The following is a 14,580-nucleotide window of genomic DNA, read 5'->3' on the forward strand; positions in this document are numbered from 1 at the left end:
GTTATCTCAATAAATATAAATGAGTTCAACTCATCCATTTTATTTATTTGTAGTTTTTAATCCTCACTTAAGGATATGTTTTTATTACTTTTTTAGAGGGAAGAAGAGAGAAAGGAGAGAGAGAGAGAGAGAGAGAGAGAGAGAGAGAGAGAGAGAGAGAGAGAGAAACATCGATGTGAGAGAGAAACAATGCACCCCTACCAGGGATAAGAACCTGTCGCCTAGGTATGTATCCTGACCAGCAATCAAACCCACAGCTTTATGGGGTATGGAGAATGCTCCAACTAGCTGAGCCACCCAGCTGGGCTAACTCACCTACTTTAAAAATAGTTTTTAAAATAGATTGCAAAGCCCAATCCAACTATAGTCTGTATACATATAAGACAAAATAATTCAGAAAGCTTAATAATGAAAGGATGGGCAAAGAAAAGCATTCAAGAAAAATAAAACTTTAAAACTCTTAATATCTGTCAACATAGAATTCAGTACAAAAAGCTTTAAGCAAAATAAAGAGAAGTAGTTTTTAATGCTAAAGGCTACAATTTACCATAAAAACAAGATATGAGTATATATGCACAAAATATTCAGCAGGAACTTTAATATAATAGAAACTGTAGAAATGCAAGGAGATTTAGACAAAGACACACTAATAATAGAAGACTTTGATTTGCCTTGCCCGATTCCAAACAAATCAAGTGGTCAAAATGAAATGAGAATTTAGAAGTCCAAACAATATAATCAAAAAGGTAGATGTTACTGATATGTATCAAACATTGTGCCCTGAGAATAGAGAATATACTTTCTTATCAAGTGGTCTGAAATATTTGTACACACAAAAGAATATGTTAGGCCATAAACCAAATCTCATTAAATCATCACAGTAAAAATAATATAGGTAGCATTCTATAATAACAACACAATAAACATTGACATTTGTAACATATTTAGAAAACAAACAGAAAGTACCCCTCTATTTGGATGTGTGTGTGGGTATATATTAAGTAAATCCATAATCAAATGGAAAATACAAATTCAAAACTGCAGACTTTCTAGTAAACAATAATAATGAGCACATATAAAAGGACCTAGGGGTATAGTTAAAGTAGTACTCAAAGAAAAATTCACCGCCTTAAATAAGTATATCTACATAAATAAAAGAAAAATAAATTAAATAAACAGCTGGCTTAAGAAACAAGAAAAATATATATAAAATAAACCAAAGGAAAAATAAATAAAGATAAATACAGAAATTAATCAGTTAATCCAACAAATTATAGTAGAATTTATAAATAGGCTTATTCTTTTAAAAAAATTCAATAAATTAGGTAAGTCGCAAGCAAAGTTAATCATAATGAAGGAAATGCACTAAAATCCAAAATAAGAAATTACAAATGGGAAATAGTCGCACAAATATTAGAAAGTAAAAAACAAAACAAGAATATCTTATACAATTTTATGCAGATAAATTTGAAAACCTATATGAAATATATAATTTTATCAGAAACTAAAGATAGAAAACCAAAATAGACCAATAAATTTTTCAAAATAATTTGAATATAATATTATGCATAATATAACATGTAGACATAATGCTAATAAGTTATAATAAAAATTTTAAGAAATAATTTTGTCAAAATAATTTGATAAAATTTGTCAAACACCCTCCTCCCTTTCCCCAAAAAACCTAAGAAACATCAGATACATTGTTTTATAGGGGAATTCAACAACTCTACTAACCTTTAAAGAACAAATGATTCCAGTGATTTGTTAAAATGCTCCATAGCCTAGAAAAAGAACAAACTATTTTCAAAAAGAAAATATAAGTATATTGATATCAAAATATAATAACAATTGTAGGAATACAGAAAAATAGGCCAATCTCATTTTAACATATCAGTACAAAACTTCTAAATAAAATTTTTAATAAAATTTAAAATAAAATTCAGAATCCAAAAGCACACTGAAAGAATAATATATTATGACCAGCTGGTCAGTGTAGCTCAGTGATTGAGCATTGACCCATGAACCAGAAGGTCACAGTTCGATTCCCTGTCAAGGCACATTCCTGGGTTCTGGTCTTGACCTCCATCCAGTAGGGGGTGTGTAAGAGGTAGCTAATCAATGATTCTCTTGCATCATTGATGTTTCTATCCCTCTCCCTACCTTTCTCTGAAAACAATAAAAACACATTTAAAAATAAATAAATAAGTTATTTTTTTTTAAAAAAATAGGACCAAATGGAGTTTATTCTAGGAATGGAAATAAGGTTCAATATTAGAAAATCTAATATAAATCATCATATTATGAACTACTGAACCACTGAGTCAAACCGGTGGTGTCATATTAATAGTTTTAAATAGAAATTCATGGGTAGCTTTGTAAATACTGAAAATGCATTTGATAAATACTTATTCTTGATTTAAAACTTAGTAAAATGGGAATTAATGGATACTTCCTCAAAATGAAAAAAAAATTCTTAGCAGAAAAGCAACAGTTTGCTTAACAGGGAAATGCTAGAGACCCTAATATATAGGATATGTTAGACTTAGTAACCAATGCATTATAGGCATGAGAAACAAATTAGTGGTAAAAGAAATTGAAGAAAAACATTCTAGATTATTTTCTAGTGTATCCTCTAGAATTCTCTTAAGGTTTCCAGGCCCAAAAGGATTGGAGAGGAATATTCAAGATAGTATTAGTAGGTGAAGGAAAGAGGAGGAAAAAATGGAAATTTTGGTGGTTTGAATACATTTGACACTCCATCCTAAATGTGGAGCCTATATATATATATATATATATATATATATATATATATATATATTTATTATTGATTTTTTACAGAAAGGAAGAGAGAGGGATAGAGAGTTAAAACATCGATGAGAATCATCGATCAGCTGCCTCATGCACACCCCCTACTGGGGATGTGCCCACAACCAAGGTACATGACCTTGACCGGAATCAAACCCAGGACCTTTCAGTCTGCAGGCTGACGCTCTATCCACTGAGCCAAAAACGGTTTCGGCAATTTTTAAAAAAAATATGTTTTTATTGACTTTAGAGAGAGAGAGAGAGAGGGAGGGAGAGGGAGAGATAGAAACATCGATTGATGAGAGAGAAAATGTCAACATTGATCAGCTGCCTACTGCATGGTCCCAATAAGGATCAAACCCATAATCTAGCATGTGCTCTGAACTGGTGACATCCTGGTGCATAGGTCAATGTTGAACCACTGAGACACATTGGTGGGGTCAAAATATGGAGCCTAATTCTCATACCCCTGAATGTGTACTGGACTTAGTGACTAATGAATAAGTCAGAAATGATGTTACATGACCTAGAAATCCATGTCATGAAAGATATTGTAGCTTCTACCTTGCTCTATCTTGATTCACTTACTCTGAAGGAAGACCCCTGCCATATGAGGACACTCAAGCAGCCCTGCGGAGAGGTCCATATGTGAGAAACTGAGACCTGAGGCAAACAGCCATGTGCGTGAGCCATCTTGGAGGTGGCTGCTCTGACACTAACAAGCCTTCTCATACACAAAGCACCAGTCAATAATGTTCTGAGCCTCATCAGAGATGCTGAGCCAGAACCACACCAATGAGCTCCCCTGCATCCCTAACTTACGGAAACTGTGAGATAGTGTTTATTGCTTTGAGTCACTAAGTTTTGGAGTAATTTGTTATGCAGCCATATAACTAATACAGAAGGCAAAATAAAGACATTTTCAGGTTGATAAAAAGTGCCACAAGCAGACCTAAAGAAAATGCAAACAAATTTTTCATGTAGAAGGAAAATGAAACCAGATTGTAAGAGATAGAGAAGGAATGAAAAACAAGTAAAGTGATAAATGTGTGTATATATCTAATGTTTCATTGGGTTTTAAAATATACCACAAGAATAAAATCTAAATAAATGGAGAGATATATCAGAATTATGAATTGGAAGATTAAATTCTGTTAAATGTTAGTTCTTCCCAAATTGATCTATAGATTCAATACAATTCCAATTAAAAGCCCAGCAACCTATTTTTCTAGAAATTGGCAAACTAATGATAAAATTTGTATCAAAAAGCAATAGCATAAAATAGTGAAAACAATTTTGTAGAACACATTTGGCCTTGGCCAAATAGCTTAGTTAGTTAGAACCTTGACCCGATACACAAAGGTTGCAGGTTTGATCCCCAGTCAGGACACATACAAGAATCAACCAATGAATGCATAAATAAGTGGAACAATAAATCTCTCTTTCTTTCTCTCAAAATCAATTTTTTAAAATATATTTTTATTGATTTCATAGAGGAAGGGAGAGGGAGAGAAAGATAGAAACATCAATGATGAGAGAGAATCATTGATTGGTTGCTTCCTGCACGCCCATACTGGGGATCGAGCCCACAACCTGGGCATGTACCCTGACAGGAATTGAACTGTGACCTCCTGGACCTCCTGGTTCATAGGTTAATCAATGCTCAACCATTGAGTCACAATGGCCGGGCTCAAAACCAATGTTTAAAAATTAAAAACGAAAGAAAAGGAGGGAGGAGGGAGGGAGAGAGGAAGGGAGGGAGGGAGGGAGGGAAGGAAAAAAGATTTTTTAAAAAAAGCCCAGACGGTGTGGCTCAGGTCACAGTTCAATTGCCAGTCAGGGCACATGCCTGGGTTGTGGGCTTGATCCCAAATGTGGGGCATGCAGGGATCATCATTAATGTGTCAATCTCTCTCCCCCTTCCTCTGTGAAATCAATAAATATGCTTTTTTAAAAAAGTAAATAAGAATCTCAACCTATGTTGGGAGACAATTCTCCATGGGTCTCTCATGCATCTTCACATCTCAAGAGTTAGACATGAAACCAGATTGTAGGAGATAGAGAAGGGATGAAAAACAAGTAAAGTGATAAAAGTGTGTATAAGTCTAATGTTTCATCAGATTTTAAAATATACCACAAAAATAAGATCTAAATAAGTGAAGAGATACATCAGAGTTATGAATTGGAAGATTCAACTCCTTCTGTTCCAGACTGTCTTTCCAAGGATGTTTGTCCATGAAACAGTCTGGAGATAGTGTCTACCTTCAGAGCAAAGGGCTTTTTTTTTTAACTGTTCAGATAAAAAGATAATGTAGTGTTCAGCTTGCAGTCCTTTATAAAAGTCTGACGTTCCCTGAGCTTGGAGTTGCTGAGCTGTGGTCCAAACCCTCTCTGTGTGCCTGTTTGTACTTCATCCACCTGGGATTCCTGGCACAGCCCCTGTGAGGCCTGGGGGCATGGGGAACCAAGGCAAACATGCAGCTCACAGCTGGCTGGGCTGCAGTAAAGTTCTTTGATTCCTTCTTAGGAGTCCTATGTCTCTTGTCAGCATCCAGTGAAATTGTGGCAGGGCAACCTGTTAACTTGCAAGTAGGATAAAATCTTATATCCTTTATTGCTCATGACAAACCATACCTTGCGTTATATGCAAAAATTTACTTGAAATGAATCATAGACCTAAATGAAAAACCAAAACTTCCAGAAGAAAACAGGAAATCTTTATGTCATTGGGTTAGACAAAGATTTCTTAGATAGGACCAAAAGGCATGACTCATAAAAGAAAAAAAGAAACGGAATTTCATCAAAATAAAAACTTTGCTCTTCAAATGACACTTTGGGTTGTTAGGGCAGTAAGACTATTCTGTATGTAACTCTAATGGTGAATGCATGTCCTTATATATTTGTCAAAGCTCATAGGATGTACAACACCAAGAGTGAAAACTATGGTAAACTATGGACTTTGGATGATAATGATGTAACAAAATATACTGCGCTGGTGGGAGAATTTGATAGTGGAGGTGGCGATGTGTGTGTATAGGGGAGAACATATGGAAACTCAATATTTTCCACTCAATTTTGCTGCATAAAATTTTTCTAAAAATAAAGTCCATTAAAAAAAATGGACAAGAGATATGCCCTGGCCAGTGTGGCTTACTTGTTTAAGCATTGTTCCCTGCACCAAGAGGTCACTGGTTCAATTCAGTGTCAAGGCACATGCCCAGGCTGCAGGCTCGATCCCTGATGGGGAGTGTGCAAGAGGCAGCCAATTATTGCTGATCAATATTTCTCTCTTTCTCTCTCCCTTTCTCTTCCTCTCTCTCTAAAATCAACTAAAACAATTAAAAAAAAAAAGGGGGGGGGGGGAAGGGGGGCAAGAGAGCCTTAGCAGGTTTGGCTCAGTGGATGCAGTGTCAGCCTGAGGACTGAAGGGATCTGGGTTGGATTCCGGTCAAAGGTATGTTCCCACTAGGGGGCGTGCAGGAGGCAGCCAATCAATGATTCTCATCATTGATGTTTCTATCTCTCTTTCCCTCTCCCTAACTCTCTGAAATCAATAATATATATATATATATATATATATATATATATATATATATATATATATATTACCCATTTGTGTACTTTTGGATTTTTTTTTTTTTTTTTTTTTTTTTCAGAGAGGAAGGGAGAGAGATAGAGAGCTAGAAATGTCAATGAGAGAGAAACATCAACCAGCTGCCTCTTGCACACCCCCTACTGGGGATGTGCCCGCAACCCAGGTACATGCCCTTGACCGGAATCGAACCTGGGACCTTTCAGTCCACAGACCAACGCTCTACCACTGAGCCAAACCTGTTTCGGCCATTTTTGGATTCTTATAACCTACACACATGTCTGAGAATGTTTGTATATAGGTACGTATGTATGCATCTATCCCATCATTATCAAAGATGATGCTAAATAAGCTAGTTGCTGGATGACCCCTTAGCTTTTTCACGCCCCTGTGGCTGACATGGCTGTGTAGCTGCAGCTGCTGGTCACAGAGCCCAGGTTCCTGTTTGTGGGTTAGCCTTCCCACCTTAGAATCAGGGGACAAAGAATTTTATTCAGCAAACCCTTAGCAGCGTTAAGTTTGGTCAGTCACAGGTGGAATTAATTACCTAGAGCCTTGACTCTGAGAATCTGGTGATGGGCCTGGGAATGCGGTTTTAACAAGCCCCTCAGGAGATGTGATCTGCTCTCAGTTAGACTGGCCCGCTCTGGGCATCTATTCCCGATGGCTGTGGAGAAGCGGAGTCTGTCTTTGGCTTCACACTCTCCTTGTTCACAGGGTGAGAGCAGCATGCCTCCATATTGTTAACCGTAACTGAGATGTCACCGCATCTGGTGTTGGGTCTGCAGGGACAGTATACTCCTCAGTCTGCCTGGTATTTCCATTCTGTATGCGGTTTCTGCCTGGGGGCTGGGGGAGGTATGCAGCTGATTTCTCATCAGAAGCAGCAGACAGCACATGGTTGGCTCTGCCCCTGGCCCCTGCTCACAACACAGGACCTTCACTGGAGCCCTTAATCCTGGATTCTAGGGCGGCTCTGTACCCTATCCCACATCTTCAAGGGGATGATGGGAAAGCCTGTCGGGTCAATAATCTCTCAAGGCTGATGTTGGCTCAAGTGATTTCCCTGGTACTGTCTTGGAATGCTGTCAGGGGTGGGAAATTCCCACTAGCAGCGAAGCTCTCCTATCTCTCAGGAGGTCTGCTATGTGATCCTAGGGCAGACAGCGGAGTCATGCCAGCTCACCTGCTCATCTCCTCTGGACACATACATTCTGGCTCCTCCCAACATCTTTTGGAAACACGGGTGTCCCTATTTTGGTTAAAATCCTTCAGTGGCTCCCCATCCCTCTGAGGATCTAGACCACAGCCTCTCCCGTGGCGGGCTGTCCTTGTGGGTCTCTGTGGCCCCACCTCCTCCACTGTCCTCCGCTCTCGGACCTTGCCACACAGCTCTTGCCGTTCTCTTACCAGGCCAGGCCCTCTGCGGCCATGGCCTGCTCCTCTTTACGCAGTTGACGCCTGCTCCTCTCTCAGCGTCCAGCATCACTTCCTCGACCCCCCAGGTCTGGATCAGGCTCTTGCTCATCGATACTGCTAGCACTCTGGACCTCTTCCTTCCTTATTAAAATGTGTCGCCGTTGGAAATGTTCACTGGAACCATTAGGCATTTCACCAATGGCTCCCTCGGTAGGTGATAAAGTTCATGAAAGCAGGGCTCTGGGTGTGCTCTCATTGTAAAGGGCCTGGCAGGCCGTTCACCGGATGAAGGAAGGCGGGTCACCCACCACCCGGGCGCGGCGTGGGGCCCCCTGGGAATCACAGACGGGGCCGGAGCAGCTGCCCAGACAAGTCCTCCCTCCGCACTGAGGAAATGCGTCCGCGAGCCGCGCGCCCGGGGAGCCCTCAGGGCAAGGACACGGCGTCCAGCCGCCGAAGGAGAGAAAGCGACGCCTGATCTCTGTGCCTGGGGGCCTCCGTGTCCCTACCGGTTCCCCAAGGCAAGGGGTCCGCCGAGAGCCTAGGGCTGCGGGACCTGAGTCGCGGGGCCGGTGAGGCCGCCGCGCCCGGCGAGGGCGCTCCAGGCCGGGCCTCCGGCGCAGGCGCGCGCCGCGCGGGCCCCTCTAGCCGCCGGGGCGCGGCGCGGTGCGTGTCGGGAAGGCGGCGGGCGGGGCTGGCCCTCGGCGGCGGAGGGCGCCATGGTGGGTGGTGATGCCGCCTCAGCGGTGGAGGAGCTGGTGTCGGGGGTACGGCAGGCGACCGACTTCGCCGAGCAGTTCCGCTCCTACTCGGAGAGCGAGAAGCAATGGAAGGCCCGCATGGAGTTCATCCTGCGCCACCTGCCCGACTACCGCGACCCGCCGGACGGCGGCGGCCGCCTGGACCAGCTGCTGTCCCTCTCCATGGTCTGGGCCAACCACCTCTTCCTGGGTTGCAGGTGCGGTCCCCTGCCGGCTGGATGGCCCCGTCCCCGGCCTTCCGACCCGCAGCTCTGGCCCAGGCTGACCCCGCCCCCAACCTCCAACCGCACTGGCCAGGCCTACGTCTGCCCGATTCCCACCCTTGGCCTTGGAAAGATATGTATGGCCTCTCTGGGCCTCAGTTTCTTCATTTGGAAAATGAGTTGTGAAGATGACAGTATTGGCCCTAACCGGTTTGGCTCGGTGGATAGAGCGTTTGCCTGCAGACTGACGGGTCCCAGGTTGGATTCCGGTCAAGGGCATATACCTTGGTTGCAGGCACATCCTCAGTAGGGGGCGTGCAGGAGGCAGCTGATTGATATTTATTGATGTTTCTTACTCCCTTTCCTTTCCTCTCTGTAAAAAATCAATAAAATATATATATATTTTTTAAAAAGATTACAATATTGAAGGGTGAAAAGCACTTAGCACACAGGCTGCCATCTAGCAAGAGCTCAATACATGCTGGACTCGAACATTGCCTTGTTGTTTGTAGTGCTAGTATTAGCCCCAACCATCACCTTTGCAGAGTGCATTTCAAGTCCATTAGCTCCTTTCACCCACATGGCAAATGCAGAGACGAAAACTGAGGCCCCCAATTTACTTATGAAGAAGCTGAGAGAGGGGAGGTGACATACTTAGGGCCTTGCAGCTTCTGGCAGGATGTAATCTGTGGCCCTCTATCTTCCCACTCCCCGATCTGCTGGACCCCGAGCCAGATTGCCTTTCCTCTTATGAAAGTCACAGAAGTCTTGCACCCCCCTCTCCCCAGCCATGAAGAAGGTGACAGATCTTGAGGCTCCATCTCCTTTTATTTTAGCGTTTCCTGAGATTATGTTACGATAAAATGACAGCTTACTCCTGGTTGCCCGACTCTTGTCACTTGGCCCTAAGCCACTTGATTTTGCTTTCAGATAGTGGGGGTTATTAGAACAAGATTCGGGGAAGCAAATCTTGCCAGTTACACCATCTCTTTTCTCTGCCTTCTAGTCGCCCCTGGGAAATCCTGGTTAACAGGATCCAAGATTCAGCAAATGTCAGCAAGTTGGATAAATGAACAAATAATTTTATTTTCATTAGACCAACATTCCCTGTGTTCAAAAACTACAAAGTTTTTGGCTCTCGTTCCATATCCATGAATATGTACTGCCAGATGCACAGTGCCTCTATTTTTGTAAATGTTTTGCTTGTTTTGTAAATTTGTTTTGAAATACCTGCTCTATTGGCATTCCTAGAGCCACTTCTGTATTCCCAACGGGGAGAACTGTTAACTAACTTGCTGTTGAACATGTATTGATTTCCCCTGTAGTATCAAATCAGTCCTTGGTGAATTGAGTTTACAGTCCCTTTACCTGCAGTTTCTTGTTAGCCCCATACTGACAAGCAATATTTCCAAGGTTTTTAACCTTACTGCTTTTCATTGTGCAGTTACAACAAGGACCTTTTAGATAAGGTGATGGAAATGGCTGATGGGATTGAAGTGGAAGACCTGCCACAATTTACCACCAGAAGTGAGTTAATGAAAAAGGTAAACAGGCTTTCCAAGTGCATTTGAAATGGTATAAAGTTTATAGTGCTGTATTAGAATATATACTGTTTTCTGAATGGGGTGAACCTTTTACTTCCTGCTTGTGGCAGATTCTCTCCTGGCTTGTTGCTCCTAAGAGGTATTCTGCCCTCCCTAAGATCTTTCACATCATTTCTTTTGTAATATACTCTCCTCTGCTGTATGGAGCTGTATTTTGTCATGCCAGGCTATTAGAGATCAGACCACTTCATATTTGGGTTGCAGTCCCCAGGAGAGACTAAGGAAGTTTTGTAATTGACACGCACGTTCCTAACATTACCCAGAGACCAGAGTGAAGTGTGTGTGTGTGTATGTTGGGGGAAGGTCTCTCTAAACTGTTACACATTTTAAAGGAGCATCAAAAATGTAGGGAGCCGAGGCAGGTTTGGCTCAGTGGATAGAGCATCGGCCTGCGAACTGAAAGGTCCCTGGTTCGATTCCGGTCAAGGGCATGTACCTTGGTTGCGGGCACATCCCCAGTAGGGGGTGTGCAAGAGGCAGCTGATCGATGATTCTCTCTCATTGATGTTTTAACTCTCTATCCCTCTCTCTTCCTCTCTGTAAAAAATCAATAAAATATATATATTTTTAAAAATGTAGAGAGTGCTCTTACTGGTTTGGCTCAGTGGATAGACCATCAGCCTGCGGACTGAAGGGTTTCAAGTTTGATTCTGGTCAATGTACCTTGGTTGCGAGCACATCCCCAGTAGGGGGTGTGCCAGAGGCAGCTGATCAATGTTTCTAACTCTCTCCCTTCCTCTCTGTAAAAAACTATATATATATATATATATATATATATATATATATATGTAATTTTATTTTATTTTATTTATTTATTTTAATGTAGGGAGCTCTGTCCTGGGATGTCCATTTTTTTAATGCTATCATTGCACACTGTTAGCCTCTAGTTAATAGTTCTCGGGCATGAACCTGGCACCCTAGAAACCAGCTTTGCTATCAAACTAATCCTTAGCATCTGGCTACCTGGAAGAAGCCTGCAGGGAGCCTATTCTTCTGTAGCGTTTTTTGGATTATGCGTATTTCAATTTCTTTCAATACTTGTTTTTCTTTTTCTAAATATTTCTTAAAATTTTTTGTTGATTTCAGAGAGAAAGGGGGGGAGAGACAGAGAGAGAGAGAGACAGAGATAGAGAGAGAGAGACATCAGTGATGAGAATCATCAATCGGCTGCCTCCTCCTGCACGCTTCCTACTGGCTATGGAGCCTGCAGCCCCGCCATGTGTGCCTAGGAGCCTTGCTGTTGAAGGCTGTCCCCTCTCCATTGAGGGCCACCTTGAGAGTCCACTGGAAAGAGCCTTCGGGACTTTTTTCTCTTCCCTCAGGTGTTTGCATGTAATAGAGACTGGCAAACCTTAAGCAACATTGCCAGCCCAGAACAAAAGAAAACATTGATGTTGAGCCGTGCACCTGAAAACATCTGTGTAGTTCTGCCCACAACTGACCCCTACCTCTAAAATTAGAGTTTAGTTGAGTCTTAAAGCTAGCTAGCAGGTGGAAAGGAATAGCCTGGCATTGTTATCCTAGGACTTAGTAAGATGACTTATGGACATAAGCTCTTTAAAGTAAGATTTTAAAAACACTTATGGTCCTGGCCGGTTTTGCTCAATGGTAAGAGTGTCTGGTCTACTCATAATACTTGTCAAACAGTTGCAATATATAATTTTTCTTTTGAAAGAGGAAGATTAAAACACAAATATATTGAGCGAGTAATCATCTAACCATCATCCCTAGGCACCTACTGGCAGCTTTGTGGTTGACTAGCTTTATCCATTCATAAGCAATAATTAACAAATGAGCAGCAGCTTACTCAGAAAGGGTGTCATTACTATGACTGTCAGGATTAATATTTCCAAATGCATTGTCTTAAGGAGAAAGAGGAGTGATTGACTAGGAAGCTGTCATTATTGACTAAAAGAAAGAATTTGTCATTGTAATTACTTGTCCATTTCCCCTGAAAACATTTTTTTCCATGAGGGAAATGGCAGAATGAAAGTGAAAAAGAAGTTAGAAAAATGAGTGTATCTGCTTTTCAAGAGGTTCTTTTTTTGTGCATTATGTACAGTCTTAGCAAGCTGTAGGGTAATGGAGCAGCCGCTTGGTGGAAGGAGGGAGATATGATTCTAAGGTGGTGAGTATTTGTGTGTGTGTGTGTGAATATATATATATATATATATATATATATATATATACACACACACACACACACACACACACACACACACACAATCTGTCAGATTAGTTAAATCAGTTTCGTCTTGCATCACCAAGATAAATGCTCAGTGGAGCTACCTTTTCCCCTTTATCTGCTACAAGAAGCCAGAAAAGCTCTGCCTGACCCCATAGGCCAGCCTGTTGTCTGGTACCAAGGATGAGTGGATCACATATCAACACTTTGTGTCAAAGACCAGACTTGCAGCAACCAAAGCCAATGGCAACTGTTGTGCTGTTGTTGTCTTGGGCTTATCAGAAATCTGAGAGACCATTTAGAGAACAATCTCCTTCCCTTTGAAGTTAGTTTCTTTAGGTGATATTGCATTCTCCTAAAAGAAGAAAGACTTCTTATATTTTTTGTTTTTGCTGAGGAATTTTGCTGCTTTTAAGTTACTCAAAAAGACTGATACAATAGGCTTAGCTAGGATATAGGTCATACCTTGAAAACTCTGATTACTAAAAAGACTCTCTTAGATTGATTCATTCACACTGCTAAATGTTAAGGAAATCCATTCAAATACAAGGTGACAGCCAAAATGATTTCTTCACACCTGCTTAAAAGTTATCTATAGCCATGTTAAAATTTACCAAAGGTGCTAGAGAGTACCCAGAAATAATGTCTGCTTCATCTCGCCATTATTTCAAGACAATTTCTAATAGTATGAAATCCAGAAGTACATAACCTTAACCTTCACATTTCCTAAATATCCTGACTAAATGTGGAATGTTGTGAATTACTACCTGGATTTAGCAGATTTTAAATGTAGAACAATAAGTGTTTGTGTGATTCTGCTTTTAGAGCCTTTCATTGCAATGCATGCCAGGAAAAAAGTTATATTTTAAGTATTTCCATTATCACATTAAATTGTGAACATTTACAGATCACAAATGACAAAATAAAATTAGGTTCTGGCTTCCAAATGGATGGTATGGTCATAGTTCTGAATTTTTTTGTGTGTAGTAAAATATTAATAATTTGAGTCTACTTACTATCTGGGTAGTACATAAATATTGCATCACTGCTATATTTTATGAATCTGATTCACTGGACTACATGACTACATAACCTTTTCCTTTTTTTCCCCCAGCATCAAAGCTAAGACAGAAGATCCATCACATTTTCATTATCAGCTGCAGGCTAGAAAGGAGGAATGTGACTTTGACCACAGAAGCTCTCTTACGACTCCTGATATTTCCAACATGTAGGGAAGAGGCAGTTGGGATGAAAGTGGTATTTTAAAAGGTCTCATTCTCCCAGTAGCTATCATTGTAAAAGTATGCATGGATATTTATGTATTTATAAATCATGCCTTTTTATTTTGTTCTTGAATATCAAATTTTTTGTTATAATGCATATTTTTCTATGTTGATGTAATAATGGCAGGTAATGGATTTTACACTTTGGATTTCTCAACAATGTACCTTTGAGAGTGATTCTGGTCTTATGGTCCTTTTTTCCCCCTCACAAACCAGACCCTTTACTTCCTATTTCTATCTGAAGTTTACGCCATCCATATACTCCACTGTCACACACACTCATCTTTTTTAAAGAGATAAGAGAATCAAACCATAGGCTTTAAGTACCCATCAGCTCAAGGGAAGAGGCAGCCTACAAAAGAGCATCTAATCTTAATTTTAAAACTGACAAGATTCCAAAGTTGAGTCCAGGTAGCCAGTTGATCTATAGATTCTCTAGAAGGTTTCCCAGGTGCTGAGTAAAGGCCACATTTTTTTTCTGGAGGGAGCCTTACGCTCTTATCTTCTACTAGACTTGAGGAATTGCCAAGCACAAATAAATTTTTTATTGCAGTGCTGCTCTGCACTGAAATTTTGTTATTAATTTCTCCCTTTTAATTAATGTATCTATTCTTTATCCCTCTCCTGTTCCTTTTTCCTATTTAGTATCCACCATTAAGTATTTATTCTAAGCATAAATACTGAGAGAGGGGCATCATTTAGGAGACAGCAGTGTAATAGCCAAT

The 14,580-nt window shown here is 40.8% G+C and overlaps 1 protein-coding gene and 1 long non-coding RNA gene across 4 annotated transcripts in view; one reads left to right on the top strand and one right to left on the bottom strand.

Annotated features, from left to right (window-relative positions):
- LOC311623064 overlaps positions 1–8,176 on the bottom strand; it is a 64,358-nt gene extending 56,182 nt beyond the window's left edge. Inside the window, exons 1-2 of the long non-coding RNA XR_014795095.1 lie at positions 7,587–8,176; positions 1,738–1,784 (exon numbers count right to left, since the gene is read on the bottom strand). This is a non-coding gene — a long non-coding RNA (uncharacterized lncRNA). The remainder of the gene's footprint in view (positions 1–1,737; positions 1,785–7,586) is intronic.
- A 182-nt stretch (positions 8,177–8,358) lies between these two features.
- CDKN2AIPNL (CDKN2A interacting protein N-terminal like) lies at positions 8,359–14,032 on the top strand. 3 transcript variants are annotated; one of them, XM_084884764.1, is made up of 3 exons: positions 8,359–8,777; positions 10,228–10,327; positions 13,687–14,032. In XM_084884764.1, exons 1-3 carry the CDS (start codon positions 8,539–8,541, stop codon positions 13,696–13,698), a joined length of 351 nt encoding a protein of 116 aa, XP_084740890.1. In that variant the 5' UTR covers positions 8,359–8,538; the 3' UTR covers positions 13,699–14,032. The 3 variants fall into 3 exon arrangements, with proteins under 3 accessions (XP_084740890.1, XP_084740888.1, XP_084740889.1); XM_084884762.1 differs by having other exon boundaries at positions 10,228–10,310; XM_084884763.1 differs by lacking the exon at positions 13,687–14,032 and having other exon boundaries at positions 10,228–10,369.
- The last annotated feature ends 548 nt before the right edge of the window (positions 14,033–14,580 follow it).

Source organism: Pipistrellus hanaki (assembly GCF_964339955.1).
Source record: "Pipistrellus hanaki genome assembly, chromosome: 5".
NCBI classification, from domain to species: domain Eukaryota; kingdom Metazoa; phylum Chordata; class Mammalia; order Chiroptera; family Vespertilionidae; genus Pipistrellus; species Pipistrellus hanaki.

Excerpts from the sequence above, each read along its gene's own strand:
- CDKN2AIPNL (XM_084884762.1), top strand. The coding sequence starts at position 8,539 with ATGGTGGGTGGTGATGCCGCCTCAGCGGTGGAGGAGCTGGTGTCGGGG. Across the intron at positions 8,778-10,227 it reads CACCTCTTCCTGGGTTGCAG|TTACAACAAGGACCTTTTAG; the intron begins GTGCGGTCCCCT and ends TTCATTGTGCAG. Across the intron at positions 10,311-13,686 it reads GCCACAATTTACCACCAGAA|CATCAAAGCTAAGACAGAAG; the intron begins GTGAGTTAATGA and ends TTTTTCCCCCAG.